This window comes from Gambusia affinis, linkage group LG01, assembly GCF_019740435.1.
Source record: "Gambusia affinis linkage group LG01, SWU_Gaff_1.0, whole genome shotgun sequence".
Classification (NCBI taxonomy): Eukaryota; Metazoa; Chordata; class Actinopteri; order Cyprinodontiformes; family Poeciliidae; genus Gambusia; species Gambusia affinis.
The window spans coordinates 39,364,889-39,392,227 of NC_057868.1; the positions used below are offsets into that span (position 1 = coordinate 39,364,889).

Consider the following 27,339-nt stretch of genomic DNA (forward strand, 5'->3'; position numbering starts at 1 on the left):
GAACGTCGTTTCTGAGTAAGAATCCTCAGTGAGAACAGGAGGAGCATGGCCTCCTGAGGTTCTGTTTGGACAGTCTACTGACGTCCTTACAGTCAGAGTCAGAAATCTTAATTGCCACTAATGGGGGAACCAGAAAACCAGAAGTCAGCGTCTCTGTAGGACAAACTGCTGAGGAATCATGAATCCTGCAGATTTAACGAGGTTCCGTCTGAACTTCAGTCTGGATGTGTCCCCTCCACTCATTTACTTTTTTATCCAACTTTGGGCACATTGAAGCAGGGCTGTTAGGTATTTGTTATAGTAACTATATTATCTTCAGTTGGGATTTCTCATACATGCATGAATGAATCAAAGCAACACTCTGGGTATGTTTTTGATGAGGGAACAACATCATAACTTTATGTAAATCTTCAAAAAGTAGATTTTGCATAATACTCACCCCTTAAGGTCCCGTCTTCACTGCAGAAACCTCCAGACCTCTCAGGTCTTCTGGTTCTAGTCTAGTCTGCGTCCCCAGAATCAGAACCAAAGACGGAAAAGTAACATTCACTTTTGATGCTTCTTTCCTTTAAATCTAGGTGAAAAACTCATTTAATGAGTTACATTTGACTAACTGGACTAAGACTCTTTATTTTGTCACTGTAATGTTCATTCTGTTATGTTTTATATTTCTACTATTGCAGTTTTTAGATGAAAACTCCAATCTGAATTTGCTTTACCAATAAATTCAGATCTTCAAAGACTTGAGTCCATTCAGTCGGTCTTCTGTTCTGCTTCCTTCTCTTCTAACTCTACTGCTCTTTCATTTTTGCTCCTGAGTTGACTTCAGAAATCGCTCGCTTCATAGTAAGACATCACATTCAAATATTTAGAACTTCCTGTTAAGCAGAGGTGTCATTTTACTGTCAGAAGTACCATCCATCCACTCTAGGAGACAACGAAAATTGTCTTTTGTTTTTGCTTCACAGGCATCAAGTTGATGTGTTTCATTGAACAGAGTGACATGATGTCTAATCTGAACTTACATGTCAGAAAAATGCCAGCTTCTTTTATTAAAAAAAAAACCCAAAAACGAGCCATTAATGGCTTTGAATTATACATTTTTTCCTTTGCTACTTTTTAGCTTTTCGTGTTGATTGTTCAGGAAAACCAGGTCTGAAAGGTTTTCTGAATTTTTTATGCAAAGTTTCAGAAGTTTTTAAAATCTTTTTCACCCATCAAGGAGAATAATAATGGAAAGAAAACATGAAAGGTTAATTACTGCTGTTGTCAATGGATCCCAGAAAATGGTAAAGCACCAATTTATTGTCTTTGTTTACCTATTTATTCATTTCATAAGCGAAGAAAAATATACAATTTAATTTCAAGCTTCAGCAAAAACTCTTACTGCGTGTTTAACAAGCCAGCTAGCACAGTTGTTCATTCTACTGGATGCAGAAAACAGCAACGAGTAAATTTATGTAGCTCAGTGCCGGAGTCATGAGATTCAGAATAAATAGAAGCTGTGACCGATTTATTCTGCACATATTCAGATGCAGCAAATAACAGAATGTTAACGTTCAGCCTGGATTACAAAAGTTTTAATCTGCAATTTTGGCCTTGATTTTTATTTGTCCAAACATTAGAAATTCATTTGTGACTGTAACGTAACAAAATCCGTAAAAGTTCAGGCAGTGTGAAAACGTTTGTGAGGCATTTTCTCCAATCTTTGGGAATTCACGACTCAGGCACTGAGCAGAATGCAGTCCACAAGAAACACACTGACAGATACCAGACGCTTTCTGAGCATAAGAAAGAACACAACAGAAACACTTAGGAAATACTCTTTTTTGGTACTCATTATTATAATAACACCAAAATTTTTTTAGAAATAGATTTTAAACAAGATTTCATTTGACATTCATGTGGTCTGTTGGATGTAAACAAATGAAAGCGAGCTCCCTGCTTCCTGACGCAAAGAGCTAACAATGTAGAATAGATAGCTGACAGTTTTACATCGAGAACAACAAGCGAAATATCATGTATATCATATGGATGATGAGGTCATGGATCTTTTACATTGAGAATGTTCTTTTCAAATGTCTATACAGTCACGAGGCAGAAAAGTGATGCTGACTTCCCCAGGAAACCAGGATTTCCACCGACTCAGACTGACCTGCTACAAAGAAGTCACACCAAACGATTTTAGAAAATATCGCTGCTTCTTTAGTTTTAACAGTTACAGTTAAGCACAAAGAGCCTCACAGCGGCGATGGGACACGTCTTCATAAAGAGGGACTCTTGATACTCCGACTAGTTTTCCTAAAAAATCGTCTAGGTTGTAAAAAAAGGAGACCTTTATTCATAAAACTCTCATAACAGACAGACTTTATCAGGATGGATGCTCCAGCTTTTGTAACTTTGAGTCAAATGTAAGCAGACTTGAACAATTTTATAGGCAGGAAAACAATCTACAATAGTAGAAGCTCTTTTAACACTTCTAAATACACTTTAGTGATTTTTTTACCAGTAATCCATTAGCCAGCAGCTATAAAACAATTATTTTTTACTGAAAAGTTTAGGTGTCAATAAACCCATCAATAAAAAATATCAATGGAAATATGGAAGAAGCTGATCAGAAATTGTTGATATATTGCCAATAAATATTTCACACTTTGAGAAGACTAAAAATTATTTTGATATACAATTTTAATTTAAATAAAAAATTTAGTTATTATCTAAGAACATTTTTGTACAGTATTTTTTTGTAATCTAAAAAATGTTTTTGTAGATTACAGTTCATCCTAATTTTTATCTTGACCGCACGCTGACCAACGGTTAGCAAGAAAACTCACATTCACATTTCCTTGTTATGCATTTTTCAGTCTGTATTTTGTTTTTATTTTGTTGTATTTTAATGTTTTACAGCTAATGGTCCTTTTTATTCATACATTTTACTTGCAGTGTATTTAACAGAGTAATCTACTGTGGGTAAGATGTTGCCTGCTCCTCACCTCTTTGTAGAACCCCAATTCAGAGGAAAAGTCTGAAGTGTTTCTTCAGGCCTGATGATTTAAAAGCAAATATGATTTCCAAAACAAAAGCTTTCTGCATCTAAAATATTCACTGTAAACAATCAAAGTTAAGTAGAATAAAACTGGAGGCAGAACAAGAAAATGTTTTACAAATGTAAATGTCGGGTGCCATAGAACATGCTTAACGTTATGTAAAAATCTATTTTCATTGATCTTCACATTAATAACTTAAATGATCATTCAACTGATTTTACTGTCTGTGACCCACAAAGGGCAATGACTGGGCGACTCTGCAGTTTTCCTGTATAACTTTTTTGTTGCTAAAATTGAGACGTGCTTTAGATTCGATTTTAGCAAAGCTGAAGTCTTCCTTTCTGGGCCAGTCTGCTGCTATTCTCTGAGGGTTTCTGAATACGGATCAGGACCGCTATAAAGTAGCTGCAAAGCACCATAAAATACTAGAACAAAGTGTATCCAGCCAAAGAGCAAGCTTCAATAACAGACCTCACTTGATATTTAAGGCAATGTACGTTTATGGAATCAAATAAAAGGGAATCGTCTGCAGCCAAGAGCAGAAATTTTTTTTTAACAAACAGCTGAATTACTCGCAAACCATAATTTCACTGTGTGCAACAGGAAAATTTCTCAGCTTGCAGACTTCTGATTCTAATGGAAACAGGCCAGTCAAGGAACATGAAAGAAAAGAAGACATCTTGTAGAAATTCACTCTTACAGAAATTATATGAAGTGACAAAGATTTTAAAGGGGATACCAGCCCTTAGACGCACAAAGCACATGTAGCATGTTAAAGCTCAGACAGTCCACAGCCACCATTGACTACTTCAGTAAAACTGCAATAAAAGAAAGGATGAAAATTAGGAAACAGTCTTCATCCATCTGCTTGGGTAAATCCTCCAACACAGAGCCACGTAAGCAAAGGGACACAAATTTGTTAGAAATGTCAAAAAAAGTTAACAAAACTACAAATACAGATCCAGTTTCTCACAAATAAAGAATGTATCTCTTAAAACTCTGTTGGAAAGTTAAACTAAATTTCTTTTAAAAGAGGAAAGGCAACACAGGAACGAAAGCAATGTTCACATCAAGCTTTTAATTCAGACAGCATGGTGGCTCCGGCCTTTAGCAAGCGAGTTGCTAGTTCCAGTCTCAGAATGGCCTTTTCTGTGCAGAGCCTGCATGTTCTCTGTGTGGCTTTTCCATGCAAACAGCAGATCATTCCCAAATGAAGATGCATGTAAGCATTCAACTCTTACTTATGGTCTGGAATGCATGGTTGTTTTGTTTTTGATTCCCTGCAATAGTAGCTGCATTTCCATCACAGATGAGCGCAGATTTTTGTCTATTATGTCGAAAAAACACAAATTCACAATCACTGTGTTTCTATTAAATAAGATTAAGATCAAAAGTGAATAAGCTTGTGGTGGTGACAGATATAACAGTAAATATTTTCATAATTCAGTCATGGTGCTGGCGCTCATCATCTATCAGCCAATCAGAGGAGATGTCTGCATCTTACTCAGGAAATGGAGTGACAAATTACTTCCTGGTGGCTACATATGCAGCATTTTGTGAAAATTGTCATTGATTTTACAAATCTATGGATTCAACACGTTCGAATGACACACAACTTTGATCAAGTGGCTCATGTGATGTTTTGCAAAATAAATCTGTTGTCATCCAAAAGTTTTTTTTTTTTAATCAAAAAACATGAGTTTTTACTTAATTGTTGTGTTTCCATGTAAAAAGCAAATTTATTTTTACAACTTCAATTTGTATAATTTCATGATTAATGGAAATGCAGCTTCTGGTCTGTCCAGGGTCTGCTGTGTCTCTTCCCTGTTGTCATAGATGTGTGATGTCACAGGTTCCCAAAAATAAAGCTAAGAAAATAACATCCAGTCTCAACATTCTGCAACTATCAAAAATTATGAGATTATCTTCTAAAATCAATGTTTCAGGGCTGATTTCCACTTTATTACACCAAGAAGATAGAGAGAGATAGATAAAGAGAGAGAGCCCCTTTGTCCCTTGATATGGGGTCAGAACCCTGCGACCCCTTCATGATGCCTGGGGTCATTGGGGTTCACATTAAACACTCTGAGAACCCGACCCCAGACCTGAGCAGCTTTACACTCCCAAAAAAATAAGAAATAAAATAAAATAAAGCAACTCAGGTCATCAGAACTGATTAGTTTCATCACATCTGTGATAGTGTTTTCTGTGTCATGTGTGGGCCTCGTGTGTCTAAACGCCTCGGCCTCACGTCAGCCGCAGAGTCAATCTGGACCAGATCTGGACCTGCTGGTGGCGTATTAACAGGATTTCCTGAGCCTTTGTATTCCCACACATTCCTTTATCCAAGAGTTTCCAGCATCCTCGTTGTGTCACTTTGTTTTGATGTGCTGGAAGTGAAATTTAAACCTTTTCTCTTGTCTAGTCATAAAGTTGAAGATAAAACATAATGAAAAAAAAAATCCTTATGCTGTAAATTGCTGTTTTCTTAAAAACTAATTTAAACAACCTTCTTAAAAGTTTTGGCTTGCAGATTCTGATTATTCCTATTTTATGCCAATTCCAGATAAATAATCATGTTTCTGAATCCAATATTACATCTAATTTACAAAACAGGTTTGTCAAATAAAATCTGCCACAAAGATATCATGTTTTTAATCCAGGTAACAGAATACAATATAATTTGTTTGTTGCACAATTGCAGCTCTAATTTGCAAAGCGCATGCCTGTGTCACTGTAATAATCTGAGTCCATTCAGAGTTGACCCAGCAAAATCATCTCAAACAGTCAGTTATTCAGATTCATAGAGGATAATAACATGAATATAGAAACTATTTATAACCTTGGTCCAACCCCAAACCTGTAGTTCAGTCTCAGTCTTTGCGTTTGGTTGATGTTTTTCTGCCTCAGGGTGACCAGTGACCGCTTCAGTCTCCATGGAGTGAAGTACAGCAGCCAATATTTGCAATCTTAGATATCAAAATTTATGTCTTTAACATTGAAAAAACAAAAGATTATATGGTTAATTTTTTTTCCAAATTACAGTTGTAGGGCATATCTCATATTTAGCTTTATCGTTGTGGCTGAAATGTTTCCAGGGTCATTTGGGGATCAACTGGTTGGACGGTTTTGGGTTTGTTAGCAAATCAAACTTTTCAGATTGTTGCTGTTTCTCTAAATTTTGTCCACTTCAATGGATCAGTTCCAAATCAATTCTTGTAGCACAAGGTGAACCTTCGAACTGCAGTTTTCTAAAAGCTATGCAGGTCCACAGTAAGATCAACACCCAACCTTCACCCAAAGCATTTTATATTCACTGCTGTGTCATAAAAAGAAAGAAACTCTCAAACTTGGTAAACAACAACATTCCTAAGGATTTTGTTCTTTCTGAATACCTTGAAAGATTTGGTTTACAAGACTAATGGCAATCATGTGACCTAACAGTTCAAGAATAAGTTGCCTCACTGTTTTCTAATATGAATCCAATTAATTGGAAAACACATTAATTTATCTATTTAATCTGTGTGATAAGATCTCCGAACGCCCCAACAAAACGTAAACATCTCTTAGTAAGACCTTAACAGCAACAACCTTCTGCTGACGACAGCAGAGCACTGCAGGCCTTTCATCCAACAGTAACGATGGAAATACTTCAGACCAAACATGAACTTGGAAGGCTGCAGCACACAGTAGTGATGAATACTCTGTTTCACATTTTGACCAGTTTTCTTTAGCAGCCTTCACTTTGAGGTCCAAGCCTCTGGAGAGCCGATCAACCACTGCTGTTTTACTCCCCTCTATAACCAAGGCAGTGCTTGGATAGTTTCACAGATTTGGTGTCCGTAGCTGCTACCAATGCTGCTGTTGAAATGCTTTCTCAAAATGTGAGTTTATAACCAGAAGGTTTGGCAGTTGTGTGGAGGAGCAGCAGACTCCTTTAGTGTGATCCCATGAAGGTTTGAGCTAAAAACCCAAACCTTAAGATACTTACACTGGTTGTGTGATCAAAGTTGACTCCTTAAGCAGAACGTCTTAAGGTTTGTTTAAAATGCACCACCAGGTGTCACTTTGCTCAGTTTGGGGAACAGCTGAGCTCTGTCCTTGTTAAGCACCTCAAACCAACAACATCCAGCAGCTGTTGGTATTTCTAGGCTCTCTGAGCCTTTAATGTCGTGTTTGTAACATCTTTCCTAAATTCTTTTCCTTTCAAACCCATCGTCCTCGTCCCCCTCCCCCCCGCCCCATGCCAGTCTGCGCGTTGGGGGGCGGGAGGGCTCGTGCCGCTAGAGCGCCGTGATCTGAGTTAGCTCTGTGCTGGAGTTCCCTGTCCCATGAGTCTCTCCCCTCTGCGTGGGGACGACCCCCACCAAAGGAAGCTCCACGCCTAGTCATGCTGGATTCGCCGTCCCCGCGCCGGGCCCCCCGCCGTCCCCGCCCTTGTAGCTGTAGGCCGCTGCCACCTCCCTGGCGATGCTCCTCATTCTGCCTGACTGCTGGGTGTCGAGGCGGAACGGAGACGGCTGACAGAACTCACGGAAGCAGCGCTTGAAGTTTTCGTCCAGAAAAGCGTAGAGCACGGGATTCAGACCACTGTTGATGTAGCCCAGAGCGATGCAGAAATGAAACATGACCACGGCGTACATGCTCCTCAGAATGAAGCCCAGAGACTGAGCCAGGACCAGGATGTGGATGGGCGTCCAGCAGACGACAAACGCCGCCACCACCACCAGGACCATCCTGGTGATGCGCCGCAGGTTGCGATCCTTTTCCTTTGAGCCGGACAGGATGCGAACATTTCTTAGGCGTTTTACCATCAGACTGTAGCAGATGCTGATGATGGCCATGGGGATGAGGAAGGAGAAGAGGAAGACGCAGGTGCCAAAAATAGGTTCCCACTGATCCTTTGGTTCATTGAAAACCAGAATGCACTCGGTACCTGCAGGTGAACATAAACATGAAGGAGGAGAAACACAGTTACATATGAACTTCTTTATACAAAATAATCTTGTTTTCAAAGCAGACAACTCCGAAGAAGAAACAATATTTCAACTGTTCAAAAGAATGATCCACTTTTCAAACATTCTATTTTCTATTCTAATCTATTCCACTTAGTGCTGCGACTCGATTAGAGTTTTTAATCAAGTTAATTGCAGGGTCTGTAGTTAATTTATGAATTCACATTTTAATGAAAAACCATATAAATGAAAAAATAGGCAACATTTTTAAGTATAAAATCTTTTTTGCTGGTAAGTTATTGAATAAATAAACACATTAGCTCAATAACAAATATATTTCATGTTTTTAATCTATTATTTGGGTTATTCAATCAGAATTACTCCTATTTGGAAACATTTGGATATAAGCAGATTAACTGATATGTTCAATTAAAAGTTTTCTTATAAAAAATTAATAAATTTATAGATTACAGTTTTAAGACCTTTTTTTAATTAAGATAGTCTTTCCAAATAAATATTATCATTAAATAGTTACTGACAAAATCATCTACACTGTGGACCTGATTAACGGAAATATTCCCAAACTAGAGCGAGTGATGAGTTTAATTCACAAAGAAAGATGCTTCAAATATCCATCAACCCACAGAATGCGACAGATCAAATTGTGTCCTTTAATGGAGAAAATTGAAAAAAGTTTCAGCATTTCTGATTTTTTTTTTTTTCACTAAAATTAAGATGTTAAGCATAAATTTAGAGGATGATTCCCATAATTCATAGAAAATCAGTCCAGGGTGTCAAATATCTGACTGAAAGAAACAGCTCTGCTGGGGTAATTCCTCCAATTTAAACAGTGCTGCCTTTCTACAGCAGAACATCAACCCACAACGTATTTTAAATAAGTGTCTTGAATTTTCTGAACCAGAATGTGTCCATTATTGCAAGAATTCTGATAACAGGAAAAAATTACCAGCTAAAGGACATAATGATTGAGATAATGTGGAGAAAAATTGTGGAAGAGCAAATGAACACAGACAGGAGTCAATCTTCACTGGAGTCGGTTTAATCAGCTTAACCAAAAACACTTTGCTGTAAAGAATGAAGAGTAAATGCCTGAGGAAGGAAGTCAAGGAAAGAAATTTGTCTGAATCAGTGAAGAATTAAGATGAAACACGAAAAGCCCAAGAACATTATGGATGAGGAGAAAGAAAGACCAATTTTAAATGTTTTATGCAAATTTTGCTAACAGAATCCTTTGATTAAAAAAAGTAATAATAGAGCAGAAAAAAAGCTGAAATTGTGTAAAATAAGATACTAGCAATAATTCTGTATGTTTTATGCCTTAATAAAATCATCCATCATATTTTCTTTGCTGCTGCCTCTTTGAGTTACACAAAGGTTCGACACAGATTAGAGAATTATAACTTTTGGTACCACTTGTACCAAAAGTTATAGTACAAGTGACACTTGTACTATAACTGCGTTTGTCAAGGCAGTATCCCACTTTTTATTATTTTTTTCGGTGGAATCTTCAGATTGATGTAAGTTTTCATAAAAATCTGCTAAAATATACATATGAAAATATATCTATTATCTGGAAAGTCATAATTTAGGACCAAAGTTAAACACTTATAAAGGCCCAGAAGAGGTCAAACGCTTTTTCAGCATCCAACGAAGTTATGACCTCATCACAGCTGTGACCAGGTGTTGTGTTGCACATCAAACAGCTGCATAATGTTAAAGAAAGTTTGGCCACTATCAATAAATCCTGTCTACTCAGGTGAGACAATGTAGAGGTAACTCGTTCAACTCGCCGTGCCAAAACATTTGTAAGGCCTCATATCTTGTATCAAATTTTTTCTAAATATCTGACTTTGTAGGAGATTCATTATCTGGCATCAGAGACAACCAAAAATATTTCATATCGTCATTTGCTGACTTTGTTTAGTGACTTTTTGTACTCTGGCAGGACACTAAAACAACTTTCATATTGACATTTTACCTGCTGACTCAATATGTCAACTAAAAGACACTCTACAATATTTAGCAGTCTAAGAAATGCGTCTAGTCAAAGTTGAAAGTACATGAGGAGGACATTTATTTTTGAGCTCAGCTCTCCACCCAGGACTCGGCGCTAATGCTAGCTCCTATGCTAACAGAGTTTATTTTCAACTTTGGTCATTATTGTAGCAGTAAATTTAACAACATTTCTGTTTGCTACTTCTTTTTTTTTTTTTTTTTTTTACAATATTGTCGCTGTGGCTTCATTGTTAAAGTTTCTCCTCTGTTACATTCCTCAGGCACCAAAACAACAGGTAGACATTTGCTTCCTGCGATATTTCAGACGTGTTTCTAATGTGTTGAAATATGGAACATCACCATGCTACTTTATGGAAATATTTAGGATATTTAAAATGTTTTTTATGGCTCTAAAAGGCGTCCAGGCCTCAGCTTTTCTCTGTTTTCCAAAGAAGAGAGTTTACAGTAATCTACTGATGAAACCTTCCTCTCATAACCACTGATTGCTAGAGAAACCATCCCTTGTTGTCATGAAGGAGCAGATCTTAACTAAATATTTCATACATAACTATTGACACATAAACATGAATCATATTTTGAGTTCTGCCTTTACTGCATCCAGTATTAAAGATCCCACCTAAAAACATATCCAGACCTTTTCTCCACCAGCAGGTGGTTCCAAACTCATTTAGTGCAATAAGCACCGCATACTTCAGAGAGCTCCTCGTTTGTAAGTCACTTTGCATAAAAGTGCCAATTTAATCTCACAAACACACAGCCACAGAAGCTGCGTTTGTCAAGGCGGCGTCACACACACTGTGATGAAGATCACTGCTCAGGTCAGGTGGGGCTGTCGGCGTTGGAAAGCCGAGCAGGGAGGAGCGACGGAAAGTTAAACAGATTGTGATGAACCTGACTCTGCTGTAAAGGAAGTGATGAAATGTTCCAGCACCGACTGCAATTTCTACTTAAATGAAAATATTGAAGGATTTGTTTTTGGAAATATGCTGTTATTGAGCATGTTTTTATTTTACTTTGTGGACAAGTTTCTACTTTGACATTAAGAATTTTGTAAATTCTTTGGTGAAAAAATCAATATTTTATTGATCAAGATGAATTTGTAAATCAATAAAAAAGTGTAAAACATCATGGGAGTGAATACTTTCTGTAACCACTGTGAAAATAAATTCCTCTGACTTCCTAAAAAGGACTCAAACGTCCTGCGAGGCGTTCCTATTTTACTGTTACGACTTCCTCATTTAAGGGAGAATATATTTTGGTTTTAATAAAATTCACTGTAACAAGTTTTATATCTCTGTAAACAAAAAAATAATCTTGTTACATGAGATTTAAATCCGTAGTTAACGCCTCCATATTGACTCTTAAATCATGCTGAACACATAAAAAACAAGTGTTTTGTCTTGTACATGTAAATAAAGCTCTGGAGAATTACATTTTTGCTTACCATAAAAACTGTAAAGGTTACATTTGATAAAAAACACACAGCGCTCCACACAGGCAAAATAAAAGTTAAAGCTGCCTGGAGCAAAAGTTTATAATTTTCTTGCATCGCCAGCTTAAGATGAATGAGGAGGAGGGAAAAACTCCCACACACACGAATCTTCAGACAATCAATGAGAAGATTTGCTTTAAGTTCTGCTTTCGGCTGCATTTCATGTCTTAACCATAAGCCTTAAGAAAAGCAAGAGAGACATTATTTTTGGTCTTAAGGCTCATTAGCAGACTTTTAGATTTTTAACATCTCTGATCCTCCTAATAGAATATTCATCCTGTAATAAGTGTTTCCCCAAATCCTTTAGAAAATCAAGCATGGATGAATATTGTACGTTAAAGTAGTCTGTATTTCTCCAAATATAGTAATAAGCTTTTGCACGCACATTAAATTTTTGAAGCATTATTTTTATTGTGAAATAAATCATTGGGCCGTATTTGCAGTAATGGCCGATAAAGCAGCACAGACGCCCACAAATGCAGCGAAATAAACTGCAAAAACAGTCGAGATAAAATCAAATCAATCGGAAATAGGAACTGGTAGAAAAAAAAGAAACCATGATCTATTATTCCATTTGCTGGATGTTTTTATGTGTTGCATTTCACCGGGCCACAAGTGCTCAGGATTTATAGTGTGTGGGTGTTCCTGTTAAAAATGGAAGCCCAGGCTCCATTATTGCCACGTTCCAACCATTGATCAAAAGCACAGTTAAAGTCTGTGTGAAAGGACGGTGATAACCACCTCCATGGAGCCGTGGCGTCTGTTTTATTAAAAAAAGGGGGAAAAGTATAGCTGTAGATGCTATCACCACGTCCTCCGAGGAGCACAATGCAGGCTTTAAAAATTAAACTTTACCAGCACCAGCGGATATAATGGCAGTATTGATGCATGTGGGCTAATAATCCATATTTATAAAGGTCAAGTCAGATATGAGAACAAACAATGCTGCAGTTTCAGAGGCGTAATCTGCAGAAATGAAGTCAGTCTGGAATGACGCCAGTGAAATGTGAGGTGCTGAGTGGAGATGTCAGTTTTAATTTCTGTCTTGGTTTCATCTTTTCAATCTCACTTGTCTGTGAATGGTTTCCTCTTAAACGCTGCTGACATTTTTCAAAACTCTGCCTTCAGAAGGAGCTCGGTTAATGGTCAGCAATTTGGTCCTGGTTTTCCTCAGATTCTCGCTGACAGCTTGTCAGCATATCGATACTTCAGGCAGGAAACTGTCCACACATTCGCTTCAGCTGCATAAAAACTCTTAATAAGGAACGGTGAACTTGACGAGGTAGAGAGCTGCAGATGTCTTTCTTTGAAACATTTTTCCATGTTTTATGTTGCAACCACAAAACTATAAATATGTCTCTACTTTGAGAGAGTGTTTTTGGTTCTCTACATCCCAAGTTCTCGTCTGCATTTTGGCCCCGGCCCTCGAGGCCCAAACATCACAATGATCACTTTATTGCACCGCACCAACAACAAAACGCCACGCTCCCCCATTTCACCTGCAGCAAAAACAATTTCTGCTGCTGCCACCGACACAGAGATATATTTGATCTGTGGTCAGTGGATACACACTTTACGTTTGAAGGCAGAAGGCAACATTCATCATGAGCTCTTTAAACTGACATTTGCTGGTATACAGACAACTCAAACCAACCTGGAAAGTTGTCAACAAAGACGTGTAAATCTAAAATCATTCAGATGGTGCTACAGAGTCATCAAGAGTCTTTCAGCAGCAAAACATAATGGATTTATGCAAGTAGTTACACACAGTTATACACACTGCCTTGTGCAAGAAATCACAGATTTTCCAGCATCTATATATATATCTATATATCTATCTATGGATATATATATATATATATATATATATATATATATGGATATATAGATATATATATATATAAATTGTTTCTGGTTTCCATTTCACAGCTGGCGATTCTCAACCTCTGGTCACTTCTTTTTTCTTTTCCGTTTATTGTATCTTCCGTTTTTTGATTTTCCATCGGCCAGGATTATTTCTTTCCCTCGGATTTTTCGCTGCTCTCCACTTCATTTTCTTTTCACTTGGTTGATTGTGCTCCCTCCTACTCTACTCACCCGTGGATCAGAGCTATCAGTTTCTTTTTCTGTCCCTCATACTTCATACCTCTGTCCTGCTGCCTCTTTTACCCTTTCGTGTTAATGTGTTTTTAAGGATTTGTGGTGACACTGTCGCTGTCTTATCACCCTCCTATTTTTTCCGTTTTTCACTTCCTGGTACTCTTTCCATTCTTCCTTCATTATTCTTCTTTCTTTTCATTTTATTGTTTTCTTTTCACTTTTATTTTTTAGTTTGAGTGATTTGTAGCTTCAACACATTTTGTTTATATCTTTCTGAACTCTTCATCTTAAGACATTTTTCTCTCTTTGACATGAAAGTTTCATTTCTCACTCCTTTCTTTCACATTTAATCAGAGCACAGCAACATTCTGTTCAGCCTATTTATTCTTGCTTTCACGTCCACTTACCTTTTTACTTCTCATTTCCACCTTTTCAGCCTTTCTCCCTCCTGTGTCGGCCTTAAGGTCAGACACTATTGGAGGTAACTGGAGATCCTGAACACCTGAGAATTATTCCTGTACTTCTGAATGTGACAAATCAGGATTTTTCATTTAAAAAGTTTAAAAAGATAAAGTGTTTTCAGAATCACAAGAGATAATATTCACTGAAATGCAATGGGATTTGTTTCAGCCATGCATTTAGTGCAGTTAATTCTCTATAACTTCTTGAGCTTCTTATGGTTGATAGTAATATTGAAGTTTCCAGGGCTACGTAGTCATGTGCTTCCGTTAGAGAAGTAAAAAAGAATTAAAAATGTAGTTAATCAGTAATCAATACATAATCAAATCAAATAAAAATTGGGGTTGCCCATTGTAGATCAAAATTTTTGTGCAACCAAGACTAAAAGATTTCAATTTGATTTGAAATGATTTTTTATGTTTAACTTATTATAGCTCACCTTTCATCACCTAAATAAAAAAAAAAAACCCTGATCAGTAACAAGGACGAATGAAAATATGAAACAAGCATGGCAGCTTCCAAAGCAAAACCAAAAAGCTCAGAATCACAATCAAAACTTGATAAAAACAGCAAAATAAGAAAATGACTGAAAGTAGCCCGTCTGCTTTAACTAGAGGGTGAAAATGAGTTTTGTTAACAGGAGACAGTTTAGTTATTGGGACTTTTGGTGAAGCTGAAGCACAAGGTGCTGCTGGAAAGCAAAGTAAAAACAGAAGATGACAGAAATGATCCATTAGTTCTGGTGGAAGTGTTGCATGTGTCCTACAGCAATAATTCACTGTAAACAAGATTCTGAACACGAGTCACCCTGACTCTCTGGAACCTGCTAAACGCTTAGAAAGCTGCACAAAGTGTCTGTTTGCATTGCATCACACACATTAAGGTGTGCATTATATTTAGATTGAAAAAGAAAATCAATTATTATTAAACCTACCACAGCATCAAGGTTATTATGAATCATAATGTTTTAATATTGCTGGTATTTCCACTTGCTGTCATTGCTGCAGCTCTGCAGCATGTTACGTTTTCCAAACCTTTTTAATTCATTCAACAGACAAAAAAGAGAAGATTGGAAAGGAAAATGAAAGAAAAGAAAGGAAAATGAAAGAAAAGAAAAGAGGAGACGAGAAGAAAGGAAGAGAAACACTTTGTGACACAGTAATAATGTCGTTAAAAAAAAAAGTTATTTCTAATTATTAATTGCCATGAAGGTTTTGACAGGCATGATGGTCTTTTTGCTTGAACCTGGTTTCTATTCTGGCCTTGTAATCATCAACGGAAGATCTGGCCACACTGACAACCATTTCAGTCAGTTTTGTATCAGATCTGTCAGGTTTTGGATTTAAAAATAAGGGAAGTTTTCCCACCAGCCCCACAGACGTCCAGTATCTCTGACGTTTTAAGACAGGTTAACAAGAAATCAAAAACAACTACCTGTCAACCATTCACAAGCTATAATGAACTGCTCAGAATCTGATAGGCTGACTGGAATGGTGTGGACCTTCCTTAGTGTGTAATTCCTATAACATGGTCCATCATGACTAAAGAAAATACCTGTGGCTAAACCAGATGTTCCCTTATGAGGAAGGATTCTGCAAAGTCACAGATTTTGATGGATCAGGGCTTCTTGCAAATGGTGGTATAAATCAAATTTAACTGTCTTGTATTGAAATTGGATTGAAATTAAATTTATATATTTTTGCAACAGCAAACAGCTAAAATCTGCAAATGCTTGAGACCCCCCTAAAACATTTAGACCTATTTTAGTAGTTCAAACACCAAAATATATATATTAATATGCATTAATAGACACAGGAGAAACTGTCTTATCACTACTGTAGAAGGTGACGTCTATGGTCTAATCAGCCAATCAGTGCCAAAGAAGTGAAGGGCGCACCACGATTGGCTGTTTTGCAAACACTAGTCAGTGGAGCATCAAGATATTTCATCTTTCTAAGCTGCAGTTTCATGTGAATGTTTTAGAAAAACATCCACAAATCTTCCATGAATTATTTGGAGTTTTGTCCCACAGATCCTAACTTCACCTGAACCCAGTAAAAAGCAGATTACCAGCCCTCTGCAGAACCTGATGACATTCATTTCAGGTGAAGTGAGCAGCAATGCTTCTAAATGCTGCAGGAAAATAGCTTTCTACTTTACTTGATTTGACAACAATTTTCTGCACACTCTTTTTCTTTCCTTCCAAAGTGTCTTGAAACTTTGGCCTTTGTGGTAAAATGTTACTCTCTGAACTAACTGAACTGTCTTCAACATGCTTTAATGGTGACAACTGATTCTGTTTGGTTCTCTGGATGTTTCCAGTGACATCAGTGATCGCTGCTTCACAACCCCAACATTAAAGCCGACAAACCCATTCCCATGTCGACTGTTATGGCACTTTCTCTGCCTCATTTGGCAACAAGAAGGCAATCTCCCTTTGGCAAATCAATCGTTTCAAAAATGGATTCAAACAATTTCCAAAAAGGTGGGCTGTGATTCTGAAACTGAGGGAGAATCCTGCCTCAGGCTCAGTTATCATGCAGATAAAAACGGAAAAGAGCAAAAGGATGGACAAGAGAAGGTAACAGTGATCTCCTGCCAGGATCCAAAACACAGAATACAAGAACTGACACCTTGCTTTTGGGATTATAGTAAATTTGGAAGGAGATTAGCAGAAACTAGCTTGTCTTCAAATTACAGCCAGACTGGCAGTAAAAGAAAAGAGAAAACCAACCACATCAGGAAGCTACTAAAGAGTTTAAAAGAAAAGTGGATGATTGCCACAAGCAGGAAAACGACTTCATTTTTCAATGATTTTTCTCTTTTTTTTTTCAAAGCTTAGCCGTCAGAGCTGAAACAAAAGTAGAGATTTATCAAACACCTGCAGCTGCCAAACACCTTTACACCCAGCAGGAGGTAAAGTTATGTTTGGCCACAACAAGGACGCTTCGTTATGACCGACACAATCACCGGCTGACACACAAGGTGCTTCACAGATTGCACACAACCAACAACACTTTGTCTTGCACTCCAGAGAAAATGTTTTCAGAGTAATGACGCCCAGCAAAGTGAGAGAAAAACATTTTCTAAAGCAGCCTTAAAAAGGTGACATTTGCAAAGGCGGTGTAATCTTCCTTTCCTACATGTCCTAGAATTATACTCAGATAAAAAGCAGAAACCTGGAAGAACAATTTAGTTTTAAACACAATTTCCAGTGGCTGTAAATGTCAAATACCTAAAAGCTTCAAAGTTTTGCTGGTGGCATGGTGCTTAAATGAAATTAACATTTTATTTTTTTTTTTTTATTATGATTGCTGAGAAAACCATTAACTTCTCATAACTAAGATGTTACTGGTGGAGGTGTTTCCTTTGCTCAGTAGAGTTTCCATGCTCTGTCCTTCCTTCCATGGTGAAACTGGAAGAACGAACGCATGCTGGGGCTCCAGCACTACTGCCAGAGGTCACACATTTGGCTCAGTAAGTCCTGACACTGCAGCACACTGCAACGGGCCGTCTTCAGAGCGCAGCTTTACAGAACTATCCCATTAGCAACATGTCAGGCATGTTTCTGCTGCTATCATGGCCGCTGACCGGAACTGCTTCAGATTCCTGTATGAACATAAAGCTTCTCTCATTCAAACCTTCATCACTCTTCCTCTGGGGAGTTTCCAACTTTTTTTCAACATTTTTTCAACATTTGTTCTTTTCCTCTATGATATATTACCAAATGCTTTGGCCTTTTTCCTGTTTGTCACCTTAGAACCATGAAGAAATGTGTAGTTCTCCACAAGATCTTCCAATAAAATCTGAAAGTGTGGTTCTGCTCCCTCAGTAAAAGCAACATTTTCTGCAATCACAGCTGCAATCTGTTACAAGCTCTGCAGACCCAGAAACCTCTCCAAAAAATGCTCCGGCTCTGTCAGATTGGATGAAGATTATCTGGGAATATCAATTTTCGAGTTTTGCCACAGATTCTCAGGAGGATTTATTACAACACACAAGATCTTCTTTTTATTTACCTATATTTTTCAGCTCTAGTGGTTTTTATTTGACAGTGAATTGAAAGGAAAGCAGGTTGTGAGAGAGGGGGAGGACAAGTCAAGGTGCCGGGACTCGAACCCATAACGTCTGCATAGAGGACTGAGGACCACCGACGAAACCACTGGTTGAAACTTCACATAGTTCCAGTTAGTTTTAGATTTTCCCCATTAACTGTCCTTTTTCTCAGTTTCAGTTTTGTTATTTCGTTTATTTTAGTTAAATATAATAACCTTGCTAAGGACCTTTTTTCCACATGGAAATTGTGTCCCTGGAGGTTACGAACAGAATCGCTGATGAAGGGGAAAACTTTGGCGGAGTCCAACTCTCACCTGAAAGAAGTCAGACGTTCTGCAGGCAATGCAGAGCAAACCGAGACGTCAGTCGTGATATGAAGGGGTCTGGAACTGCAGACTGTCAAAGTATCACACACTGTACTCTAAAAGTGACGCATTCGGATACCTTTTCCAAGTCAACATAACTTGGGAAAGTTCTGCTTGGGACTTCACTGGTTTGGTGAACGCCCATGCACCTGCAGGCTCCTGCTCTCCAGACAGGATGATTTGGAGTGACGTATGATATAGAGACCAAAATGTTTGAAATACGATTGAGAACGGTTTAGTTTATTGAAGATCAGTCTTTTAGCGTCTTTCCAGACAGCAGGACTGACTCAGATGTGTTACTCTGCAAACGCCACACTTCCACTCATGTTCTGCAAATTTCCTGGGTGCATTAGTCAGAGCATCTTTTAGTGACAGCAGGCTGGCTGTTGATTACAGCCTCTTATTGTGACGGCGTCTTTGGGCAAAGCTTTTGACCCCAATTACACAGAGCGTCCTGCAGTGCCTTTCCCTCCGGCTGTGCCTTTCCCTCCAGGTGCCTGGACCGTCTCTTCGTTTGTTTACGGGAGGAGGAGAGGAATGAGGCGGCATCATGCTTTAAGATCGACCTGCTGTATCAGACACAGGAGCAGCCAGAGAACCAATCCACAGAAATGTTATAAAAATGAAATGACAAAAATATGAAAAACAGCATTGAGGAAGAAAATAAAATAAGTTATGTTTAAAAGGAAGGCAAAATTTGATTCAAAAGTCTGATTATTTAGCAGGAATTCAAATTAGTCATAGAGAAATCTAAAAAAAGGTATTCCACATAAGAATGAAATGGACAAAATGAGACTTTCACCAATAAGCACATTATACGGAAGTAATAAAAAGATGAGATTAAGTCTGAGAGGGATGTAAAAATGACAGAAAGAAGATAAAGCTGAATATAAAGAAAGAAAAAGCAGAATGAAGGTGAAGGGAGCTGACAGCTGAGCAGAAAACAGAACAAGCAGAGAAGATGGAGCAAATGAGATAAAGAAACCCGATGCTGGAGGGGAAACCGAGTTCTTATTGCAGATCCAGCTCCACTGTAGAGTAGACTAATAAAAGTGATGATGGGATTATGCTGCAGCTCCGGGCTGAAGCTGGATCAATATCTAACTACTGGACCGCTCCTTTCCCAGCCAGCGCCAACATATTTCTTAATTTAACCGCAAAAATAGTCCGAGCTTTGTTTTCCCATCACTTTCCAAATGTTACAAGTATTGACTTGGTCTCACTTAAGAAACAATGAAAACATTTCCACATTCAAAGAAAGGATAACTGAGAATTAATAAAAAAAAATATTCTGGCAGGAGATAAATGGGCTTTTAGACCTGGATGAGGAAAGAGGTAACTGAGAGGTGGGAACCAGAGGAGATGAGAGTGGATCTCAGGACGTAATCAGTGTGTGTGAGGGCCGAGCTGCACACAGCCTGCAGCAACACTTTCCCTTAATGATGCTGTTACTCAGTAGAGTTACAGCAGTTAGAGTTCGTCAACTTTGTTATGCAAATATGAGTGTGCAGGTGCTGGTCTCTGATTGGTTCCTAGAAGAAGAAGACGTCCAATTGGTGGCCTCCTGGAGGTGACGGATAAAAAAGCTGCAGGCGGTGACTTCCTGCCATCCATCCTCAGATCATCTCAACCGGCCACACTGTCTGTCCGCTGGCTGCTTGGGATCTGAAGAGGATGGATCCTTCATGTTATGATCTGGCCACCCCTAACAGATGCCTTCTGAAAAAATTATCAGTTCCATAAAAAGTTGATAATAAAACAAGATAAAGCAGGAGGATGTTGGTTCCTTTAGGAACTTTGAGTTTGGAGGTAAAAACACACAGTCAGTTTTAAGTTTTCTGTGGTAAGTTTCAGGATAAGAGAGTAAAGTTTATAAAAGCCTTTTTACCCAATTCTGGCCGACAAAAAGAAGCAGCAAGTCGTATGAGTAAAAAGCATTAGTAAACATTTCTCAGTACAACTGCAGTTCAGACGTAGACCAGCAGGAGTCCATATTTGGGTCATTAATAAGAAAATGTAAAGCAATGGCCATGGAGGAGAAAATCTTAGTGTTTTTCAGTCAGGAGAAAAGTTCAGGTTATTTTGAAGGTTGAAAAAAACTTAAAAACATCTGTCTCTAACACCTAAAGTACGCCTGCATCTTTCAAGCAGAGATTTGATCTGCTCCAACATGGTCGCCGTTTAATTTTTTCCTGTATTTATGAAGGTTAGTGTGTATTTTCCCTCATATTTTCCAGCTGCATCACCATTGTTCCTCACAGGGTGAACAAACTTTAACGTGAACGTGCCTAACTAAAGCTCTCAAAATATGAATGATGGAACGCCGTCACTTTAAAAGTTGTAAAGCTCTGAACTTGTCCCCTGTCCATGAAAGTTTGTACGATAGCGTAAGAAGAATAATGAAATTGGATTATTTTTTCTGTGCCAGCTAGTAGATTTCTGCAGCCGTATTTCAGGCGCAGCAGCAGCAGCTTTGTTTGAAGCCCTACAGCTGATTAACAGCCCTGTTTACACCTCTACTGTTGACATATCTCAGTCCTCATTTTTGTCTTTGGATTAATCTCACATATTGCCCATTTAAGGTCATTTGAAAGGCTTCGGCGGCCCTGTTGCCATGGAAACTGAGCTGAATTCTTTGAACGCTCGGGCCTCTTTAGGAGGAACGTCGCCATCTGCGAGCTGAAAGAGCAACTTTGTGATGATTTCTGAGCCTGCCAGCACAATCAGATCACAAACGCATAAATACTCATCACTGCACTCACACAGCCCTATAAGGCAAACACACAGCTCTCAAACACACACACACTCCCTGCTTATTAAGTGTGAAGCCAAATCGGTTCCACTGCTAGACTTTGCCATTAATATTTATGACCTCTACCAAAATATTTCAGTGCTTGAGTGGGGCGATGCATCGCAACAGACAGAGTAGGAGGTGAAGAGAATGACCCAGGTGCGTCTTCGCATCAGACGTTGTTCAGAGCAGCTGAAAGAAGAGAAGAGAAAAGAGCCCATATGGGAGCAAAGGTTTAGATTCCAATGGAGACTGAAATGAACCGACGCAGACAGAGAAAGATTATGGCAACGGATCAAACATGGCCGCCATTTGAAACTTCAGCATTCCTGTTTCAGTTTCTGATTTTCTGATGCTCTGATGTAAAAGTTGACACTTCTTTTGTATATTAACGTCTCTTGAACGTTTAAGCACAGCTGCTGGCAACAAAGGCGTCATTCTGGGGTTTTATTTAGACATGAAAAGACGTTGAGAGAAGTCGGAGTGGCTGCAGAGAGCAGTCAGCTGGGAGGTAATCAAATGAAAGCTTAATGTGCTGGATTCTCTCACACGCCACATCACTGATGGCCTTTCAGACTCATTTTACTGTTTAAGCCTTAAGTAATGGCCCAGAGTAAATGAAAGTCACATTTGCCTTGTCCCTGGGCTGTGGATCCCTCTCTGGGTCTCCTGATTCATTTGAGTCTGCGTGAAGCCTCCGGGTGTTAAGCAGGGACTTTATTCCATTCCTCGTTCCTCACATGGCTTGATTGGTGTTAATGAAACAGGGAGGAACATTCAGGGAGAGCTTTTTGATTAATGCAGAGGGATTACTTTCCCGCCTGTCATCTAGCAGAAAAATCGTGAGTTTTTAACTCGTCTCCCCGATGATGAATTGCCTCATTTGCCAAAATTTGGTTTAAGCAGAGCTCACAGAAGTTCATAATACTTAAAATGATTGTATTTGAGGAAAAACAAGAGTAACAATAAAAAAAAATGAGAAAAAGAAATACCAGGTGCTTCATCTCTTTCTCTATTGGTGACCAGTAGTGGATTTTTTTTTTCAACTGACCAGAGAGTTAGAAACTAAAAAAAGCAACTTTTATTTTCAACCAATTAGTGAAAAGTAAATAGTTTATGCTGGTAACATTAATCTTTGGTTACTCTCCATGCTTTCATCATCATTTTTAATGCACATTTTAAAGTATTGCATTGGAAAAGGTTGATGGAAACTGCTAATTTAAAGTAACTTCCTCAGGTTTTATGTTTGTTTCAGGTGATTTTCAACATCCCAAGTTTTATGTTTTTCTTTATTTTAAAAGCTAAAAATGGAACTGAAGTGCTGGTCCTTTAGAAATTAGGACACTTTTTATAATGGATATATATTGAAATATATTCGTTTAATAACTCTGTCCCATATTTCCACATTTACATAAGACTTTTCAGGGAATGTTCTTCAACATCACATCTCATTCAGACTTTATTAAGACTACAGACCCAGGAAAAACACTATTAGCTTCTTGACATAATAAAATCCAACCATCAGTGATTAGAGCATAAATCAGGTCACTGCTTTTCCATCTGAGATGAAACAAGCTGAAAGATGCAAATTAAAGCCTCTGATCATTCACTGCGTGGTAATAGAGAGGCACAGAAGAGCTTCACATGCACAAAGCTTCTGATCAGCAGTCTAACGTCTTTATAAAAGATTCAGCATGAATTAAAACCAAATACAATCCAAATACTGAACTTCTGGTGATGTGTTTAAAAATTGGCTGCTGGCTGGATCTTTAGCCTGCGCTGGATGACAGGAGCTGAAATTACTCGGAGAGAGAAACTTTATTTCATATTTAAACATTTGCTTGTACGTGGAAAGGCATGAAATGTCTGAATTAAAATTCGGATTAAAAAAATTTGGAGCTCACACCGTCCGACTGCCTGCAGCCTGCAGGTAGTTACAGCAGCCTGGAGGTAGTTACAGCAGCCTGGAGGTAGTTGCAGCAGCCTGGAGGTAGTTACGGCAGCCTGGAGGTAGTTGCAGCAGCCTGGAGGTAGTTACAGCAGCATGGAGGTAGTTACGGCAGCCTGGAGGTAGTTACGGCAGCCTGGAGGTAGTTGGAGCAGCCTGGAGGTAGTTGCAGCAGCCTGGGTGCAGTGCAGCAGCCTGGAGGTAGTTACAGCAGCCTGGAGGTAGTTACAGCAGCCTGGAGGTAGTTGCAGCAGCCTGGAGGTAGTTACAGCAGCCTGGAGGTAGTTACAGCAGCCTGGAGGTAGTTGCAGCAGCCTGGAGGTAGTTACAGCAGCATGGAGGTAGTTACAGCAGCCTGGAGGTAGTTACGGCAGCCTGGAGGTAGTTGGAGCAGCCTGGAGGTAGTTGCAGCAGCCTGGAGGTAGTTACAGCAGCCTGGAGGTAGTTACAGCAGCCTGGAGGTAGTTGCAGCAGCCTGGAGGTAGTTGCAGCAGCCTGGAGGTAGTTGCAGCAGCCTGGCGGTCTGACGCAGATGTGAATCTTCTCTATTGCTTTCCAAAGACTTTTCATTCAGGAAAACAAACCAGCACCAGCAAACAATCAAAAATAAAATAAGGACGTACTTAATATTCAGTTCTGATCAGTTGGGCTCATCTGCCTGAATGTTTTGATCCAAATACTTAGTGGGAAGGATTATGGTTAAAAAATTTATTTACTGGTTGTCTTTACAAAACTTTTGCATCATGTAGTTTTTTCATTTTGATGACAAACACTAACTATGCATTTGTGTTGAATTTAGCCTTTCAAACCTCCTTTTTTATTTTCTTGTTATTGCTTATATTCATTCTCTTATCTGGTTATTTATTTTTTACATGAACACCTCTTTTTGTTAGTCTGTAATGTTTGTTTTATGTGCAATAATTGGTGGTTAAATCAAAGTAAAAAAAATAAACATGAATTTAGCCCTTCAGAATACTCTCACACACGTAACTTTTAAGGGTTTTCACAAATAAAAATAAACCCAGATTATGTTCATATCATTTATTGATATGAACATAATTTACATTATATTGTTTCTGACTGAATGATTTGTTTGATGGTATTTTAAGGTCTTTTTTTACCAACAAAATCACAAAAGAGACAAAAATCACAGATTGTCTCTCCCCACATGGAGGCTAAAGTTAACATAATGTATTATTAAATAACAGTTTTTAAGTGGATCAATATTTTATGTCTCACCATAAAATTGATCTTCTGAATAAAAAAAATTTGCTAACATAGACGGATAGTAATGTGAGAATCCTACATTACTCCATTTGCATTTATTGATGTGTAATCAACAATATCTGCTTGATAACCATGTCAAAGATTAGAATGAAAGCTGCAGTGTGCATCAGCTTCTGGACAAAAGTGTGAAGAGTTGCAGCAGCAAGAAAAACACAGCTGAAAAAATACAATAAAAGAAAAAAGTTTGAGTTGCTTCTTTACAAAATATGGAGAGCAGCAAAATGAATAAAAGAAGCATCCAGAAGTGGCCTGTATTTTCTGAAACACGCAAAGACGGTTTTAATGGTGAACTTATGGTGAACCTGCTCAGAGCTGCAAAAGTGACAACACAAGATCACTCAGCTGACATCCTCAAGCACTCTGCGAAATGAACTTGATCCACAACCACCTTCTCCAGCAGCACATACATAAAACATTGGACAGATCTGTGCGATGCTTTGCATCTTGATCAGGCATAATAAATTCAAAGTAGCTCACTTAGAAGAGCAGCGCATGTGAAACAGAGCAGTATGGAGTGAAACCTGAGGGAGGCAGATTGATTCTGAGGAAGGTTTGGACATGCAGTCTGACAGCTGGTCACTACGACCCGACACCCGACCAAGACCTCACCAAAACAAAACGGGCAAATCAGCCGGACCCAGATGGTCTCTATGGAGAGGCAAAGAATCTGCCTCCAAACCAAACCAAGACAAACTTTGTGACATTTCTGGTGTCCATGTTGCTAATGTCTGTTAGTGCAGACTCAGAATATCAAGTTTCACACTGAAAGCTCTTTGCAGTAATGTAGTGGTTGAAGTTAAGATCCCTAAATTAGCCGGTTTTATTCTAAATACACAAATTCAAATCAGTTTTAGGTACAATTTTGAAATGATGAATATCTTCTGAATTCAGAATCAGTTTGGCAGCAAAACATGACAGTTTATTTTAATTTTAAATATATTCAGGGACTAAGGTGTAACAACAGTCTCAGCTCAGCTTGTAAAAAAATACTGCAGGTTTGTGTTTCTGTTTGAAAGTTTTATGAAGATCTAAAAACAGAATTTTGTGATTTTGTAAGTGATTGCTTCTGACTGCACAAAGAAAAGTCCTTTCCTGAATGCTGCTGATTGAAGTCCTGATGTTGTGTTCTCCTCCGCAGCAGGACTGAAACTGATGGTGGAGGAGCAGAAACCGTCACAGTGGTGATTACTAACTGCAGTAACATCATAACCATAACATTTCCTAAATTTAAAACAATCCACCAACGTTTGAATGGTTGTGAAGACCTTGCAATAGTTTTAATTTGGTTCAAGAGTTGTTGGTGTAATGATCTGCCATCTTGTTTCCATCTCACCGTTCACTCACGATGGAGGACTCTCCATCACACTTTGGATGAGAGATTCCCTGAGTTAGTGATCCCAACTCATCATCTTCACTAACGCTAAGCTCTCCCTTGCAATGCAGAAGAACAACTGAATACAATCTTTACATTTATTTCCTGTCTGGTAGTCACTTCAGATCTTCTTGTTCAGCCATTACAGTTATTCTGATCACACTAACATGAAACCTCCGTTTTGCTGCATTACAGCAGTGACCAAAGTTCTTTCGATATAAGAAAGTAATTTATGTAATTTCTTAAAGGGTGAAATACAAAAATGGGGAAAATTGCATGAATGTTTCCAGATTAATTCCATTGCAAAGGAAACTATGAGGAGTGTGAAATAAGAATGAGAAAACATGAAACAAGACTCTCGTGTTTTATGCATGTTCAGGAGATGCTGGTGAACAATGCAACCTTGCACAGTTTCCCATGATAAAGTTAGATTTAAATTAGCTGTATCCATTTGTTAAACCTTCAGTGTTTGCACACACACAGAGCATCCTTGATCAGAAGAAGAGCTATATTACATAGATCTCTTTCTTTTGATCAGATTTTAAACTTTGATCAACCAACCGGCCAGAGCCTTAAAAAACTTTATGCAACAAACCTCTGATGACCAGGAAGCCTGATTATGGATTCTGGTTTTTATCGTGTACTTACTGTTGTCCTCTCCCACCACCTCCACATTTCCCATCACCATTACTGGGACACCAACAGCAGAGGCCAACACCCACACGCAGACATTCACCACCTAGAGAGGGAACAACACAGCAGCCAGTGAATTCTGGGTTCAGTTTCTTCAAAGTTAAAGATAACATCTGAAAAGCATGAAATGTTTTTAATATGAGTTTTGAATGCATTATATTTCCTGGGTTCATTCACATCCTGACATTTTGTTCAGGAGGATTTCAGCAAGCCAAGTCAGTTTCATTATAAGCACATCCTCATTCATCGAACTCAGCCAGCTCTTAACATCTGACCTGATGTATGTTGTCACTTCACAGACGTGGAATGAGGTGTGAAGTGTTTGAAAGGGTAAACATCTCGCTCTGGAGTCCATTGGTCTTACCTTGGCCTTGTGGGGCGTCCTCATGTCCAGCGCCTTGACGGGGTGGCAGACAGCCACGTACCTGTCCATACTCATCACCGTCAGAGTGAAGGTGCTGATGAACATGTTGTAGTAGTCGAAAGACACCACAGTCTTACAGAGAGCGTTTCCAAAAGGCCAAAAGCCCAGGAAAACATCGGTGCCCTGGAGACAAATAACATAGAACATAAAATTCACTTTTTGAATTAAAAAAGCTCCAAGAAAGATAAATTTATCTTCTAAATTTTATTTGAAATTTGTAATGAATCTCACTGCTTTGCACACTTTTGGAAAAGTTAGAAGAAGTTTGATAAATCGATCAGAAGTAAGTTAGAAAAAGTGAACGACTCCGAGG

The 27,339-nt window shown here is 38.5% G+C and overlaps 1 protein-coding gene across 3 annotated transcripts in view; it reads right to left on the bottom strand.

Annotated features, from left to right (window-relative positions):
• Nucleotides 1–1,200: 1,200 nt before the first annotated feature.
• oprl1 (opiate receptor-like 1) overlaps nt 1,201–27,339 on the bottom strand; it is a 76,069-nt gene continuing 49,930 nt past the window's right edge. For all 3 annotated transcript variants that reach the window (XM_044125141.1, XM_044125132.1, XM_044125151.1), the window contains exons 5-7: nt 26,967–27,149; nt 26,558–26,648; nt 1,201–7,983 (exon numbers count right to left, since the gene is read on the bottom strand). In XM_044125141.1, coding sequence (XP_043981076.1) covers nt 7,436–7,983; nt 26,558–26,648; nt 26,967–27,149 — 822 coding nt within the window. In that variant the 3' untranslated portion in view covers nt 1,201–7,435. The remainder of the gene's footprint in view (nt 7,984–26,557; nt 26,649–26,966; nt 27,150–27,339) is intronic.